Raw genomic sequence first — 18,418 nt, forward strand, 5'->3', positions numbered from 1 at the left:
GGAGCATAGAATACACAGCCGCTGTGACACACCAGCACATATCTGGCCAGATGCAATTTTTATTGCAGGTGACTTGAAACGTTACACGGAAAACGCACAAAACATCCAGGATAGCACACACTTCGGAAAATATAAATATTCATATAAACCGCCGGTTACAAGTAGCATAAGCCCGAACCCAGTAACATGAAACATTGCATGGTGTTAGCCTCCAGACGATATGCGTGAAAAAGGAACAAATATTATTCAGAGCAGCGCACCAGATGCAACTAAAATTTTAGAACATAACATAACTGAAGGAAACGAAGCAGCTGGTTTGTATGCTCACAAAGTTTTGGGCAGGTGGTACAACAAAAAGCCGCGCGATAACACTCATGTACAGCAAGAATTAAGCAAGATTGTCAGCCTCTTGACGAGCTCGCAAGAAGTTTCAAGTATACAGACTAGTTTATGTACCAATCAATGAACAGTACCTCGCAGAGGACAGTGTGATTTGTCGGAGTGAACTCCTTACGTCCGATGTTGTGAATGCACTTTTTTCTGCGACTGATGTCGTTCTTCCCTCGAGGAATCGTGAAAAGCATGAAGCCATTTTCACGCCGGCTTGTGCACAGAAACGCGCAGCAACCCGGCATAACAAGGTGCGAAATGCAGAGTTTGAATTAGATGAATAAAGCTCGACCCGCGACAGAGGAACACGGCCTGCCCATGGCGCTGAAGAAAAACAACAACACAAGCAAAGCGACGCTTTCGCGCGCGTTTCCAAGGCGATGGCTGGGGCCGGCCGCAGCGACCAATCATCGGTCAGAAAAGCGCCGAGTGGAGAGGCGGGCGAGGAGGATGTGCGAGGGTTGACGGCGCGGCGGCAAAGTTCACAGAATGGCGCTACTTTCAAATTATCAAGGGGCTTTAGTTCCAGTGACAGCCGCTGCGGCCACGTTGGCCAGTGGGCTTGCATAGGGAGCTGTGAAACTGAAGTGCATCTGAGAACATTGGCCATAGCCACTGCAGCGGCAGCGCTAGGCCTATGGTGCAGATTCGCCCTTTGTAAACCTCGCCAATGGCTTTGAATCCCGGAAAGCATGGCGCGTTGCATTGTGCCGGTTTTCGGATGTAAGCTTCGCCTCAATACAGGACTGTCATGCAGTGAAGCATGTGCAAAGTATTGAGGTGAAGCTTAGCAAGTGTGGAAAAGGGCAATCTGCCTTTTTCATTTTCCTGTGCTGCCCTCTGCCGGATGCCGCTGGAAACATTTTGGAAGGGTGCTGGGGCATTCGCCCGCTAATTTGTGTACCTATGCCCAGGTTTAGTTTGCGTTGGTTGTGCGTTTTGTGGATGGTGAATAATCATTAATGGCTTCTCTGCAGGGCAGCATGTCATTTTTGGAAGCCATGTAGCACTTGCCGACTACTGGGTAAGGAGGCCTGAGTGTACTGTTGTGCAAACAGTGCACTCAGGCCTGTGCAAACAGTGCACTCAGGCCTGTGCACTGTCCGTCTCCAAGGCAGCCAATACGGCAGCTGCTTTGGAGTTCGTTGTATGTGAGCTCTGCACTTGGAGCTTGCTTTTGCATTCTTTTTACACATAATTGACATTTCGCATATTCAAGAAGTCTTCGAGTGCAGCCTTCCGTGCCGGATTTATCAAAGCAGTGCACATGTTTACATCGACACCTACAGCCACAGATCGTTGTTAGCGTCAAATATTGTGGAAAAGATGCATAATTGATAGGAAATATTGTTATACTGGGAAAGAGAACAAGGTCGTCGATGGTGAAGACGACGAAGTGGCAACAGCCTCTCAGCATTCTCGGCTGCTGCAGCATTCTCGGATGCCTTGTAAGTACACCGTGTAAATAGTTTTATACCCGTGACATTTTGGTGGACGTGCGGGGTACGCATCTTCGCCATGGAGCTCCGCAGCAGGTCTCTCACCCAGCCTGGGACCATGCTTCCAGTGGAAGGCACTGCATCTGCTGCTGCAATGCCGACTACACATACCCAGTATGTTCAGGGTGTCTACCAACCGGGAAAACCGGGAAAACCGGGAATTCTCAGGGAATTTGAACAGTCTGGAAAAACTCAGGGAAAACTCAGGGAATTTGTGCTTCTATCAGGGAAAATTAACTGTAACTTTATTGAAAGGGAACGAAAGTCGTGTTAATGCTGGCTCCAGTAACAGAGGAATCGCAACGAATCGTCATTGACGCCGTGTCATCGGCACGATGTATTGCCAGAGTAGTTAACGACCGATTTTCTAGACGCCCGATTTTTCGGACATGCCCGATAATTTGTACGGTTTTGCGGCACCACCACGTACTCCATATAGTCAACGTATATTGTCCTGACTGCAGGTCTGAAATGGCATTAATCAAAGCCGCCACCGCCGCTATTTTGATTATCCGCCTCGAACCGGCACTCTCGCAGGCAGATCCGCTGGCAGCCGTAACCACCACCGTGGCAACGTTAGGCCTAGCTGTTTCTATGTTCGCTATTAAGCTTCTGGCCGTGCGGTGCCGTGTTTTTCATTGAAAGAATTTGCCGCTATCACCAATGGCACCGACTCCGCCTTTGTAATCCTCGCGATTGGCCTTGAAGCTCGCAGAGCACAGCGCGTTGCGTAATGCCAGTCTCCGAAAGTTAGCTTCGCCTCAGTACACTATTGTTAGGCGGTGAAGCATAACAAGCGTGGGAAGGGGGCACTTGTCACGGGACACAGTATGTATTCCTTAATTACACATGCGTGCACCCCGTCTCCTGTCACAGTACAAGCCCTGATATGCCTAATAAGCGTACTGGCAGGCCTTCAGAGCTTTTTCAGACGTTCCTGTGGTAATTTTAGCTCTTAAAGGCAGTTAAAGACATGCATTATTTTTTTTCAGACTGCCCGTTTTTTTTTTCAATTTTTTGCGGCCCCTCGGAAATCCGAAAACTCAAATGTTGACTGTACAACTGACCAAGAGGATGCTTCAGATGATCCATGTGGTGAAAGCGTGGTAGAAGGAGGATGAGAACAGAAAGGACCGACGCACTGAGGAATTAACGGGAAAAGAAGGGTGCTGCCGCCTTTTTGAAGGAGCTTGAGCTAAAAAAACTAAGTGTTGGCTGACGCTCAGACACAAGGGTCCCTCATCCAAACTAAAATAAATTGTTTAAGCAGTGAAACCCAACACTGAGATGTTGTGTACGGGCTGAGAGTATGTCAGGACAGTTGAGGTTGACTTCCCAGCTGCTGAGAGAGAACCTTAGTTGTGACAAAGTTCAGGACCTCATACAGATGAGCTTGCTATCAGTTGATAGAAATAGCGGATGTTAGAAAATATTTACTTATGTATGCATCTCCTTTTCATTCGTATTTGAAAATGTTCGACTCAATTTAGAATGGGCTTTACCATTTCTTTCGCTGTGCATTTTACTAAAACCTTCCTTCTGTTTTCTTTTTAAATAAAATAGATATTACTCCTTACTATTCAAACTGGATTAAGTAATTTTTTGTTTCAGCATGCTTACTATATAGAGAGTGACAGCATCGGGCAACGTGGTGTCAGCCTGTCTTGACATAAAACAAAGTTCTGGCTCATTCAGGGAATTTCGCAAAGGTGCTCAGGGAAAACCTGGAAAACTCAGGGAATTTGGAAATGTCAACTTGGTAGACACCCTGATGTTGCTCTACCTCAGCCACAAGACCCCGACAAGTTCACCGGCCTCGATGGTGTTGACGTAGAAGAATGGTTGAAGATGCATGAGCACATCAGCAAGGTGAGCCGGTGGGATCCAACCATAATGCTGGCCAATGTCATGTTCTACCTCGACGGAACACTGCGAACGTAGTTTTACGCACACGAGGGATAACTAACCAGCTGGGACTTGTTCAAAGAAAAGTTGTCCGACGTTTTTGGCAATCTGACCGGTCGACAGCTGCCAAGCAACAACTCGCCACGTGTGCCCTAACTGCTACCGAGTCGTCTCCTACATTCAGAATGTCCTAGCCCTCTGTCATAAAATCGACATGTCCATGCCAGAGGCGGACAAGGTTGGACACATTATTGAAGGCATCGCGGACGGCACATTCTACCTCTGGTCTTCAGAAACTTATCGACTGTCGATGCCATCATGAAGGAATGCTGCCATTTCGAGCAGGCGAAGAGTTGCCGTATATACGATCAGTTTACAGGACTTCCAAATACTGCAGCGACCGCTTCCTGTACTGACCCCACCGACCAATCTAGCTCGTCACCACCAAGCGAAAATGTGACCTGAATTGTACGCCACGAACTCGAAGCAGCGTTTCCTGCCTTGCTTCAACAGATGTCTTGGAAAAACACTGCTGACACGATATCGCTGATCCAGTCCGTGGTTCACCAGGAAATCGCTAATATGGGTCTTCCCAGCGCCTGCTCCTTGAGTCGCCCTGACACCCGCTCTGCTCCTATGACTTGGCCCTATCACAGTCAACATCACAGTGTCCGTTATCCCTACACTACCAGGAATCCCTCGAACTGGCGTACACCTGACAGGCCGATCTGTTTCTGCTGTGGCCAAATTGGTCACGTTTCCCATCACTGACGGAGCCGTTGGCCGTCCCCTCTTTGAAGCACCTTCCGGAATTCCGGTTCGCCCCGAAGTTCCTCACCTCGTTGCTTCTACGACGCTTCCGACGCCACTGCCTCGACTCGCCGCTATGTTCGCTCGCCCTCGCCTTCGTGTCGCCAGCCACGTCCACCCCAGCTACACCGCTCTCCGTCCTACCCAGGACCAATCCAGCAGGAAAACTAGGCAATGTGGTATCTCCAGGTGGTGCTGCAATGTCGGATTCACCGCAAAATCCTCCTTTGACGCTGTTTACGAGACGTAACCTTCTTGACGTCCAAGTAGATGGCACATCCGTCACAGCCCTCATAGATACCGGAAAACACATATCGATTATGACCAGCCGCCTACGCTGCCATTTAAAGAAAATTGTTATGCCTGCCGTTACCCGGTTCGTACGAATCGCCGACGGTAGCTCGGTGACCGTGGTCGGAATGTGTACTGCATGTGTGAGCATTTCCAGCCGCCATACTGTTGTCCTTTTCACTGTGCTTGACCAATGCCCCCATGACCTCATTTTAGGCCTAGACTTCCTCTCCGCCCATTCAGCACTCATCGATTGTTCCTCAAGTACTGTGCGTCTTGACCTGCCCCTACAGCACGTTCCTCGAACATCACAGGAAATTCGACTGAGACCTACTGATTTTGTTCACGTTCCACCACAGATCTTGACATGCATCGAAATGTCGCCTTCTATGCCAGTTCCCGATGGTGATTACATCTCCGCTCTCATAACTGCCACCGTTCTCAACCACAGATTTACTGTCCTGCATACAATACTGAGGGTCACAGACAATCGCACGTACCTCCCTGTGGTGAATTCTGGGCTCGCTAAGCAAATTCTGCCTAAAGATATCACCCTGCCTACAATCGCTGCTTGAGAAGTTAGTTGCGTTGAGACTTTTGCTGTCCACGCTTCCTGTGAGCCTTTTCGGTCTGCCAATTGTACTGACAACAACATTAGGAAAATGATCGCCTTCAATCTTACTCTTGCGGAGACTGAACAGCTCTGCAGTCTATTGCTTTCCTACAAGTATATATTCAATCTAAACAACCGACCCTTAGGCCAGACATCACTTGTCAAACATCATATACATACAGGCGATAATCCACCGCAACCATCGGCAACCCGGAAGTAGACAAGATGCTAGCGAAAGACATCATTGAGCCATTGTCAAGTCCCTAGGCGTCCTCTGTCGTGCTGGTCAAAAAGAAGACGAAAAGGAGGAGATTCTGCGTTGATTACTGCCACCTCAACCGCATCATGAAGAAGGATGTCTACCCACTACCTCGTATCGATGATGCCCTCGATTGTTTATACGGGGCACAGTATTTTTCGTCCATCGACCTACAGTCTGGATATTGGCAAATCGCTGTCGATGATCTAGATTGGGAAAAGACTGCCTTTGTAACTCCTGATGGTCTTTACCACTTCAAAGTTATGCCTTTTGGGTTATGCAATGCCCCGGCTACCTTTGAGCGTATGATGGACTCATTACTCCGAGGATTCAAGTGGTCGACTTGTGTCTGCTTCTTAGTTGATGTTATTGTGTTCTCGCCCTCATTCAGCACACACATTGAGCGCCTTTCAGCTGTACTTGCCATTTTTTGCAAGGCCGGTCTACAGCTCAACTCCGAGAAATGTAACTTTGGCCATCATGAGATTACTGTTCTTGGACACTTCAATGCTACTGGCATCTGACCGGACCCAGAGAAAATTTGCGCCGTGAAAGAGTTCCCTGGTCCATGGTCTGCAAAAGATGTCCGAAGTTTCGTGGGCCTTTGCTCTTACTTCCACCGCTTTGTTAAATATTTTGCCACCATAGCACCCCCTCTCACAGATCTCCTGAAGAAAAGTGTGCCGTTTTCATGGAAATCCTCTCAGGTCACTACCTTTTTTCGCCTTACCACCATGCTCACCACTCCACCGATTCTAGGACACTTCGCTACTTCAGCCTCTACGGAGGTGTGCACTGATGCCAGTGGCCACAGAATCGGTGCTGTCTTGGCACAAGTTCAACATGGCCATGAACTTACCATCGCGTACACTAGCCGTTTTTTGTCACCTGCAGAGCAGAACTACTCTATTACTGAGTGTGAATGTTTGGCCATTGTGTAGGCAGTGGCGAAATTCTGCCCCTATTTATATGGCAGGCCCTTTTCCATTGTAACGGACCACCACGCTCTCTGTTGGCTTTCGTTCTTAAAAGATCCCATGGGAAAGCTTGGACCATGGGTGTTGCGTCTAGAAGAGTATTCCTATTCGGTGGTGTATAGGTCTGGTCGCCTAGACAAGGATGCCAACTGCTTGTCTCGTTTTCCTGTACACATGCCCACCAATGCCGACATGGACGCTTCTGCAAGTGTTCTTTCCATTTCCCAGCTTTTGGGCTAGGCCAACGAGCAACACCATGACGCTACTTTGAGGACCCTCGTTGACAGACCGGAATCTGCTCCTACTGATCCATCGTTACAGTGGTTCGTTCTCAACGACGGGATATTGTACTGACGCAGTTTTCATCCTGACGGTCCTCCCCTTCTCCTTGTCATTCCTCAACACCTCCGCTCGACTGTGCTTCAGGAGCTTCATGACGCCCCACCTGCCCGACGCTTTGGGTTTGCTCGCACTTACGACCGCGTGCGCTGCTGCTTCTACTGGTCCAGCCTCGCACACCCCTTATGGCGCTATGTAGCTGCTTGCAAGCCCTGTGAACATTGCAAAAAGACAGCAACGCTTCCTGCCGGGTACTTACAGCCGATCAACATTAGCAAAGCATACATTACTGTGCATATGTGCTGTGTTAATCCACCCTGAAACGAGTGAATGTGAGTGACCGAACCACTTAAACAATGGCAACTGTGATCCAGATACATATATTACAAGCTGTTAATTTATTACTGATTCTCGCATTTCTTTAACTCCATCATATTTGCAGTTTGTGCATGCCATAAAGCATTATTAGATCAAACTGTGCTTGGCATAAGCGCTCATCTATAGGCTTTGTTGTTCTCTCGCGAAAATGCAGATGCCATCACTGAGCGAGATCTTTTTTTTATGCTGCTGTATACTGAATGCACCGTCTCTTGTTTCCCATTTGATGCAAAGGTAAACAGCGAATCTCTGAAATTGAGAAATGTGTCAGCATAACAACATGCACCGACCCACCCATCTACGTAACGAATGCGACCGGCAGCCCAGGGGTATGGTGACATGTTATGTCGCCGCTTACCGCTTGTTGTGTACGTGCCATGCTAAGTGAAGTGTAATTGATTTCAAATTGCAAAAACCAAAACTATAAAAGCAGCTTCCTTCGTTCTTACTGCTCACATTTCAGTTCGGGACCACCGGTAGTGGGCGCATGAACTCCACAGTGCCAGGCTTAACCTTCACTGAACAGTATCAGCATTGGCTCGTGTGCGTTGCTTGAGAGGGTTGAAGCTTGTGCATTTCAACTGGGTAGGCATGTTTGACTCATTTTGAGCGCAATTAATTATATATATATAAAGCGAAGACGCTGTCGCTATCGTGTTGTGGGTTCGACGGCCGATCGCACGGGGTTCGGTCGAATGATGGTCTGCACGCTGATATTGTCGGTGCCGTTGTCATGAAAGCCCGTCGCAGTATGACAACTTGTGCTCATCGGTTACGTTGTACACTGAAACCTCGTTAAACCGTAGTTGGCCATAGCTCGGAAAAAGTACGTACCGAACGGCAGTACTGCTTAACCGAAATAGCATGAGATCGCCCACTTACCTGTCAAAAATGGAACTCTGAGAGAGTGCTATGAAAGGGGAAAAAACATGCAGTGCTTATTCACTTTGCGCGACAAAAGTGTTATTTTCATTTGATGCCGTAGTCGCCTAGCAACGATGACAGAGGCCTCAAACTTACTGAAGCTGTGAGCCAGCTTTTCAGCCAGCCCCCTCTCCTCAGCAAACACTCGCATGGCATATTCCTTGTTCGTGTTATGTATTCTCCATGCACACGCACGGTAGTGCTGCAGAAGTAGCAGGGCACCTTTTTAATTGCGGGATACTGTTCTCGTTGCGACGATTGCATTCATGAGGCTGACATAACGTGTAGCTTCTGCCACTGTCGGGCCTGAATCACCCGTGCTGTCGCTTTCCGTGTTGTCCTCATCGCTGTCGCTAGTCGACACTCCGGCAGCAACAGAGGCAACGATGGCGAAAAGTCGAACCTGAAAGCCGACATCTCTTCGCGGTCGCAGTAGTGCTGCCGAGCAACTTCTTCACATTCCAAATGCCACACACCGTAGTCAACAGTAGATCCTTGTCGCGTGCCAGGGCTGACTTCTTCGTGTCACGTTCGATAGCATGAGCGATGTCTAATTTTTCTTCTATGCTGAGCACCCGGCATCTTTTTTATCTGAGCTTTGGCATGACACGAGTCCTTTGTGCGACACCACAATGCTCTCTGGCATGGCACCGAAATGATGTTGACGTGGCTTCATGCGCAAATGCACAGGGTGCTTGGAGGCCGTTGTTCTGATCTCTGAGGCTTGTTGCTCTGCCAGGCCGCCCGATGGAGACAACACACCGCCGTGTTTGCGCGTCGAAAAGTGAAAACACTACGTGTTAAATGATACGTACGCAGTAAGCTGGTACGGTTTATGCGGATACAAAACACAATATGTTCAATGGACGTTGATTCGGGGATCTGTCCTTACTACTTTTAAAATGAAACTACTGTTTAAGCGGGTACAGTTTAACAAGGTTTTACTGTACAAGCGACGATATGCCTAATAAGTGTGCTGGCAGGCTTTCAGAGCTTTTTCGATGTGCCTATGGCAATATGAGCCCTTAAGGGCAGTAAAAGACATGCATTCATTTTTTCCGGACTGCTGAATTTTTTGGACATTTTCGCAACCCCTGGGGAGTCCGAAAAATCAGCCATTGACTGTACAACTGACCAAGAGGATGCTCGAAATGGTTCGTAGGGTGAATCTTATCTTGTTGAACCTTCAAAGGAATCTGGCAGCACAGTGTGTGTGTATGCCTCAGTGGTGACTGGATAGGGAATGCGGGAGATGGAAATTCAAGACGATGAGCAAAACGTGAACAAGGTGAATGCAGGAGCCAACGTTTCGACAAATGGACTTGTCTTCTTCAAGGCGCCTTGAAGAAGACAAGTCCACTTGTCGAAACATTGGCTCCTGCATTCACCTTGTTCACATTTTGCTCATCGTCTCGGTGGTGACTGGTAACACAAGGCCACACCATGAGGTTTTGGTGATGTTATCAGTCCCCTTTCTTCACATGCAAATCTGCCCTGCACTTGGCACACATTGTAAGCTGGTCACATTAAAAGGTAACGTAATTAATTTTTTGTTGTGCTCTCTGGGGATTGAGGCTCCATAGTACCATTGCTGGTCGACAGCTATTCAATAAAAAGAATAAAGGCGAGACAAACATTTTCTGTCAGTACATTAATTTTGTGTGCACTGTGAACACAACCTGCTGTGGTGGCTTTGGCATTGTGCTGTTGAGCTTAAGGTTGTGGGTGGCTTGTGTATATACACTTGTGCGTTTAAGTGCCCAATGCAAATTTTGGTTTTACACTGGATGTTGTAGCGCTTGTCTAGGGAGCGTTTTACAGCAAGTATTTCTCAAACTGGTTCATTATTAGAGCAGATAGGATATATTGAAGTGTCATGTTGCTATGCTGCCAGATAAGCTTCACTTCCAGTGTAAACTCTCTCCCCTTCTGCCTTGACTAGCATCCCCAAGCAACCTTTCTTCCCTATCTTCTCCCATACCAGAGTCAAGGCACTTTTATGGTGCAACCCCTAGTGTCTTCTTCATGGTGCACTCTCAGTGACAGTACTGCACTTTCTGCTTTGGGTGATTTGACAAGGTCACATACCATGACCGGGGACATTGAAAGCAGTGCATCTGAAGTAGAGGCATTTGTGCAGGTAACCTTGATTCCTTCGCTGAAAGCATGGCTCTCTCGAGAGAAAAGGCGCGCGAGCATGTTCTAAAAATTTCTGCTGTTTTTGTGCCATGCAGTCATGCGATACTTTGCACACGCGATTGCCACTTCGTGATCTATGTGTCTGTTTTGCATTCTGAAACTTGGTGAGAGGTACCCCAAGGGGCCAACATTAGTGTTGATTTTAGTGTGCCTCATAATCATATTGTGGTTTTGGCACGTAAAACACCAGAATGTTGTGCATTGCAAACTTGATGAAACTAACTGTTGCTACCTTGTTCAAGGTACCGGGAACTTGTGGATTAGTGATGGCAGTTTTGTTTTATAGCAAAGCTTTCTTTGCCTGCTTTCCCTGGTTTGGCCTGGCTGCTGGGTGCTGTTGGGATGGTGACTATCTCGGCGAATATATTTGTGCATATATATGCAAAGGTTATATGAAACTACCAGCAAAGTGGCATGTACAACCCTTGTATGCTGACTGAGTATGCAGAATAATAATTTAAATTATATATTAATGATTTATTAATAAATTAAAATTAAGTATGGGGTTTTATGGGCCAAAACCACTTTCTGATTACGAGGCATGCTGTAGTGGAGGACTCCGAAAATTTCGATCACCTGCGGTTCTTTAATGTGCACCAAAAACTAAGTACACGGGTGTTTTCGCATTTCGCCCCCATCTAAATGCGGTCGCCGTGGCCGGGATTCGATCCCGCGACCTCATGCTCAGAAGCCCAACACCATGGTCAATGAGCAACCACAGTGGGTGATTATATTAATACCTTGCATAGAACCTGAACATTTATTTGTTCATTTTTTCTGTATTGTATTTTCTAGTATTAGTGCATGCCTTTGTTAATTTTACTCGTGTTTTTTCCTTGAAGTGTACCTTTGTGGCATTTTATCACTTCAGTTTTTCCTTTTTCATGTTTTGATCTTTCTAGTAATGTTAATAAGCCCTGCATTGGACATATCTTTTGTACCAGATTTCTCAGGACTGCTTACTTTCTTTCTTCTTTTATGCCTTTGATTTTGTAACCCCCCTTACACACTGCCTCCATAGGGCCTGTAAGGTATTTTAAATAAATAAATAAATAAATAAATAAATAAATAAATAAATAAATGAATAAATATAATGTTTGCTCACAGGCTTCGCTAAAGCACGCCAATCTCTTTATGGAATAGCGAATTATATTTAAAAGATTCTGTGACTTATTTGATTTTCTTAGATTTAGTCACTCAGTATTTCCCACTTGATTCTTCACCATTTCTTGACAATGGGAATGTCCCACTACTTAGGAGTCTTACATAAAACATGAAAATATAATGTGGCCTCACAGATATCTGTAAAGCACATTGATTTGTTAATAGAATGGGTAAATATATTTCACAAATTCGTTCATTTACTTTTTCTGATATAGCGATTAGCTATGTGCCACTAGGGGTGCGCCTGATACGTTCTTGCATAAGATGAAGGTAAACAAACTTGTACTAATTGCCGTTATTTGTAAAGAATTTAAATAAACACTACTAAAGCTTTGCTTCACATAGATTCCAAGATGTGCATTGGATCGCATAATTTTTTCTCTTTGCTTTGCAGTGGCATGCTGCGTGCTAGCATGTTCCTGGTGACGCTGCTGGGGTTCTGCTCTGCCCTGGCGACGGTGTCGGTGACTTACCAGGGTGACAGCTTAGTGGCCGAGATAAGCGGTGTGCCCGTAGGTTCATCTCTGCAACTGGTGCTGCTTCGTCCTGATGCCATTGGCTGTGCAGACAGTGAGGCAGTGACCGTTGGGAAAATGGAGCCAATCACGGTGAGTTGTGGAAAAATGTGCTTTATTTCAATTGTGTTACTTACTGCGTCTGACCGAGTTGATCCTTGGCTAGAGGGAAGTGCCAGGCGCAGCTGTAGTTGGAGTCTGCACGCAGTGGGTTGATGTTTTAACAAAATGCTAACCCGTTATTAATATTATTATGGGTTAACACACTGTCCAGTGCATAAACTCGGAACAGCAGTTACTGAGGATCACACACAGTCAGACTCTGGTGGTGCTGGAATGTCCTTCTATTTTTCAGCAATCCTTGATGGTGGACCGTAAAGCTTAGGAAGTTGGCATCATTTGCAGAAACCTTTCCGTCAAGAGTTAAGAGCACCCATGCTTTATACATCCCATTTCATTTCTAATTCTTCTTTGATTACCTTGCGGCAGGCTGAGTGGCTGGTCCCAGTGATACCGGCAATGCAGCAACATTCGAGTCATGTTCGAGCAAATGATGAGGGTCAAATTAAAATGGAATGTTAAGATATGATGTGAGTAGATGTGAGAATGTGAGTTGAAGTGAGTGTAAATGTGAGTGGTGGTTGCTGGTGGGTGCTGAACTAAAGCTGGTGCTTACAAAGTTGCTGCAGCCATTGTGTACTCTTGGAGTGCACTGTTTTGGCACGTGGGGTCTGCCACTGCACGCAGTACCATGACCTGCTGCATTTAAAGCTTCAAGAAGGTAAGTCACCTTGCCATAAAAAATAGAGGTCCCACACTTGCATCAAAATCATGCCTGTTCGCTTATTCGTATTGAATGTACTGAGTTGGAACATTGCAGGAATGTCATTATTGCGCTAATTTTTATTTTATTTCCACCTCATTCGGGCTGCCCATTCCTGTTGTATTATACAATAAGATTGCTTTGGAAGCATCTAATTTCTGCTGCAGAAACAAAAAGACCCTCTTTAAAGGGACACTAAAGGAAAATATTAAGTTAATTCGATAGCTGATCTGTGTAGAAGTCCATCATTGTTCTCTGGGCGCCAATATATGAATTTGTTGTGTGGAAAACTGCCTCCAAAACTCCTGCTGCCGCTGCTCAATTTGAGTCACCTGTGCCAAAGCCACCACCTTTGCTGCTATCTGCAGATCAGCTTTCAACTCGCATCTTCCGGCTAGCGGTCAGCGCCAGACCCTCGGTGCCGCAGTGTCACACGAGAGACAGGCTCCATGGCAAGCATCGCGAACTGATCTTCCATTTGTGTCATTTCTCTCAGTTACAAACGCTCCGTTATAGCTGCGAATGATGAATTCGTTAATACAAAAGCTCAATGTTTTAATGTAGCTCTATTTAACTTTTTCCTTTAGCGTCCGTTTAATGAAATTTTGTAGAGCAAATTAACTTTATGGCTCCAAGTGCGACTTTCTTTAATTGAAAAGGAGCACTGTATGTACCCTCCTATTTCACCAATTTATTGTGTGCCATGCAAAGCAGCTGCACCAGGTTATTCTCTCTGATCAAGCTGAGGCTATTGTCGGATTTAAAAATTCATAGCAATCTTTCTCAGAGGCAATGATTAGACCACGAACCAGTGAAGGTGTTGCAGTTCTTCATGTTTCTCCATAAAATGCAAAGTTCAGGAAGGCAATAAGCACATGGCTGTATCATTCTCCTACGTAATATCCAGTGCGACATAAAGCTGAACTTGACTTTGTGGATTCATTTTGCTGTTGATTAACTCGTATTCTGCATCCCCAGGTGCCGTGGTGTGCGTGTAAATAGGTGTGCTAGCTTTTCTAACAAAACACCGGTTAAAAGTGTGGGGACTAGGGACATTTATTAGAGACTTTTGTGTCATCTGGGGTCTTTAGCTGGGAAATCTTGCTTCTAAATGTGCGTTTGCCTTGGTACTATGGAGGATGATGTGCTAAGGTCTGCCATGACTGTGCGGGAATGCTAGCAAAGTGTTCTTGTTCTAGCGCGGTCGGGGTTCCATACACCTGCCTTTATTTACCGGCAAGCGTGCAGTGTTGTGATTGCAGGGATTCGCTGAAGCATCGAAACACAAGCATGCGAGAGTGAGCAAGCTTTATTGGTATAGAGGCCTTTTATAGCCTCGGGCAGTATGTGTAAGGAAAGTGCATTATACAAAAGATGTGCCAAATGACACTGCATCAGGCTTCTTTTCCCTCGCGGCTGGTAACGATCCGGCGGACATTAGGTTCGGGTTGACTGCCATAACATGTTCTGGCCAGGCTTGGAATCTTAATTGGCAACACCATTCTCATCACGGATGTCATTTGGAATTGTCTGCCATCCGTAATTTGTTGGCTGCCACTTACTGGCCCAACCTTCGCTCTTGGGATTTTCTTCAGTCACTTGTGTGTCGGGTTCTGCAACTTTGGCTTTCCTTGCTTGAATGCTCGATTCGTGCTTGATTCCCGTGTCACTGGCAGCGGATGCCGCGTGCCTGGTCTTAATAGCAATCAACTGGTCGTCGTGTCGACGATGAAGCTCACCGTCTTCTACCTTGATCATTGCCGTGCGGGAGCCTTGGAGGGCTTGCACAATGTGTGGCTTCCATCTAGCTCCTGCCCCGTAGTTCCTGTGCCAAGTAGAGTCTCCAACTTGGTGGATTCTGCGGCACTCCGTATCTGCGTCAGAAAAAGGGCACGACACGATGTTATCCAACAGGCACAGAGGCGCGAAGCCAAGGAGCATAGTGACTTGCATTTCCCTGTTCGGCAGAGCAGTGGGATGATAGTGACGTAGAATTCTATCCAAGTGGCCGTGCGTTGTGCCTCTAGGATTCTTGCGCACTCCTAGCTTAATTGTCTGGACTGCCCTCTCTGTTAAACCATTTGACTGGGGATGATAAGGTGCGGTGCGTAAGTGACAAATCTCGTTTTCTTTCGTGAAAGACTGAAACAATGCAATTATGAACTGTAGGCCATTGTTAGAGACCACGGTTCGGGGAAGGCCGAATCTACTGAACGCTGTTTGTAGCATCTTGACAGTCTTTCCCACGCTGGCTATCTTCAATGGGCTCGCCTCTATTCACTTAGTGTGCAAGTCAACTGTGATGAGCAACACATGTCGCTCAATAGGCCCAGCGTAGTCTATGTGCGCCCTTTCTAGTGTTATGAGCCACGGGATTGGCTCCTTGGCTAGTTGCGTGATGCAACATTGCACACGTGAAGGGCATGTGCCAACAAGGTCTTCAATATCTCTATCCAGCCCTGGATACCAAAGGGTGCGCTGACTTCTTCATTGATATGATTCCTTGAAGCGTGTGATGTAGCATGTGCAACACAATATTCCATGGAACACTGGAACTACTGCTCGATGGCCTCACTAGACAATACCACCACTAGACACAAGTTCATGTCTTTTGAAAAAGAATGGACACAAGTGTGCATTTGAAGCTGGCAATTTTCGAGGCCGACCATCGTGGATATAGGCAGCTACTTGTTTGAGAGTGCTTTCGGCTTCTGTCGTTCGAGCCAAATCACTTGACTACAAAAGTGTGGTGTCAAAATGCTCAGCGAGAAGTACATACTCGTGGGCATCCTTGCTTATGGATTCCTGGGTACTGTGTTCGTGCGAAAGGCACGCCGGGAGGCGGCTCAGCGGTGCGATTTTGTAGCAGTTACTTTTTTCGTGCCAATGCCTTTCGTGTGAGGTCAGCACTTTTGAAAATGGTGGTTGCATGTGCACAACGTTTTTTAGATAGTCCAATGAAAAGCTCCCTCATTGACCCTATGTATCTTTCATGTTCTCTTTTTCCGGAGGTGTATAGCAAATTTATTTTGTGAAACAACATGTAATACACTGAACTCTCACTTGAGTGAACTTCAAGGACCGAAGGAAATAGTTCATTTAACTGAAAGTTCACTAAACTGAATATTCACTAGACCAACATAAGACATAGCATACAGAGTCAAAAGTTTGAAGCGCAATTCATGGAGCAAAAGACATGGCATCCATAGTGTTGGAAATGTGTGAAATAGAATTTGTACATATCAGCAAGTACAAGGTTCATAACAGTTATAATGCTGCCTTTCTCACTTAGAAAAAAAAATCTGTAATCTTCTCCTGCACTTGTACTATTAAAGCACAGGAAGTAACAAAACTGTCCAAGGAGTCAACGTTTTTGTACACTTCTTCTGGCACAGCTTGCTGTTGAGACAGTCTCTCAACTTCCCAATATACCCTACAACCTCAGCTGGACCATTATCCAGGAACTGAAGGATTTCCATCTTGTCCGAGAGAGACAACCGCTTCCGTTTCGTCACATTCATCTCGAAAGTGGGCCCGCGAATTGCCGTTGTTACTTAAAACTGGAAGGCTGAACGGAGCTGATAAAAAAACACACCATGTGGGTCGTTTGTGTGCGCACGCGGAACCGACGAGACTGGAAAGAGACGACGACCATACCACGACTAGCCGGTCAGAAAAAACACACCACGTGGTTTCTGGTGTGACAGATCGCCGCTTTGCTCGGGCGGCATTGTAAGTGCCAACGCTGTTACTTTTTTCATTGCCTCCGAGATTACATGCTTGCTCGTTTTGTGCGGGAAATCTTGGAGGCCATGCCTCGTTGTGGTTCGTTTTCCGCGCCGCTGCTTTGCCCCAGGGGCGCTGTAGCGCCGGCGACGTTACAGTGCCGGTGGAGCGGCGGTTTGATGAGGGCGGGCATCGTTCGCGCCTGCAGTGCAGGGCGCAAAACTTCGTTAAACTAAAATATTGACTGTTGCGAAATTCGTTTAAGTCAAACATTTTGCACAGCATCTATAAGAAAACTGCCGGGGATTTCTAAAAAGTTCGTTATTCTGAAATATTCTATAAACCGACGTTCATACAACTGAGAGTTTAACTGTAAAAGCGGACTTCCATGCTGCGCAAAGCAAATTTATTTTGTAACCTTACAATGCAAAAGCTGCCCCAACTTTCAACTTGAAGAAATGCTAAGGCAAGTGCTCCTATTCTGGAAGCCATAGTCATATATTTGTCGGATCTGCATCCAATCCATGCCAGAGTGCAGACAAAATGGTGGCCTCTGTTGAAACTGAACAGCTGACAGCCCCTAGCATGTCCGTACACAGGCTGACTGCTCCGAGCGTGTCCATAACGCAGCGCAACTAATTGCGGCCCACGGTGGTATACTAGCGTCTGAAAAGAATTGCAGGCGCTGCTTGTAGGAGCCGTGAGATACAAGAGTGAGGTGATTTAATATTGCTAGTGTATTGCTTGTGTCTCGAACAGCCCGCACTCTCAAGTAATGTATTCTAGACCCCGTGTTTTAGGGCAGACTGTGCGGAATTGGGTCGCTGTTACCGTCGAGCTCACTACAGTCGAACCCCTTTATAACAATATTCAAGTGCCACGAAAATTCCATTGTTATCACTGATAACTGTTATAATCGAGTTGCATGAAAAAATCGAAATAGGGGGATGGCAGAGCGGATGTGAGAGAACTATAATGGCGGGGAGGCCAGGGCCCCTCACCACCACCTTCCTCCATCCGGCTGCTGATTGTGTTCACTCGTTTAAGTGCTTCCTGGACAATCTGATTGCGTGCAACAAGCCGCGGCTGTCGGTGTTAAAGAATGGCACTGCTATAACAAATGCAAAGAAGGGTCATCGGTGGTTCCAAAAGGGGCCTTTTAAAAAATACGAGAAGGTTGCCGTGGCAGCCTGTCAGCTTGAAAAATCCAGAAGAAATGCTGAGGTGAGATTGCCACAAGCACCTCGCCATGTACTTCTCACAGGCTTGCATGAGAAAACCTTATGTCCGTCAGCCTTGCATGCTTTACGCAAAGCTTGCCAACATCCTTCTCCAAGGCATCCAGGGCCTCCATGTAGTGCAGTGGAAGGTTCCTCGTATAAACGAAGTCCCGGAGGGACTGAATCATCTGCCGGGCACCCTGTGAGGACAACGTTGAGGCAGCCTGCCCTACTGCGTCATCGCTGGCGTCGTCGCCGTTGCTATCTGATGCAAGTATATTTGCGACAATCGCCTCATCAGTTCGAAGCACTTAGTTTCCAAACCTATGGCCGTATGCTTTCTTTTCACCGGCAACGTCATGCATCGCTGTTGATCAGTGGGCGCA

At 46.7% G+C, this 18,418-nt stretch overlaps 1 protein-coding gene across 3 annotated transcripts in view; it reads left to right on the forward strand.

The window, feature by feature from the left end:
• The window catches only part of LOC139061368 (uncharacterized), a 193,600-nt gene that overhangs the window by 32,027 nt on the left and 143,155 nt on the right, over positions 1–18,418 (forward strand). For all 3 annotated transcript variants that reach the window (XM_070541336.1, XM_070541334.1, XM_070541333.1), the window contains exon 4: positions 12,143–12,356. In XM_070541336.1, the coding sequence (XP_070397437.1) occupies positions 12,143–12,356 (214 nt within the window). The remainder of the gene's footprint in view (positions 1–12,142; positions 12,357–18,418) is intronic.

The sequence above is a fragment of the Dermacentor albipictus genome, chromosome 6 (genome assembly GCF_038994185.2).
Source record: "Dermacentor albipictus isolate Rhodes 1998 colony chromosome 6, USDA_Dalb.pri_finalv2, whole genome shotgun sequence".
In the NCBI taxonomy this organism is placed as follows: domain Eukaryota; kingdom Metazoa; phylum Arthropoda; class Arachnida; order Ixodida; family Ixodidae; genus Dermacentor; species Dermacentor albipictus.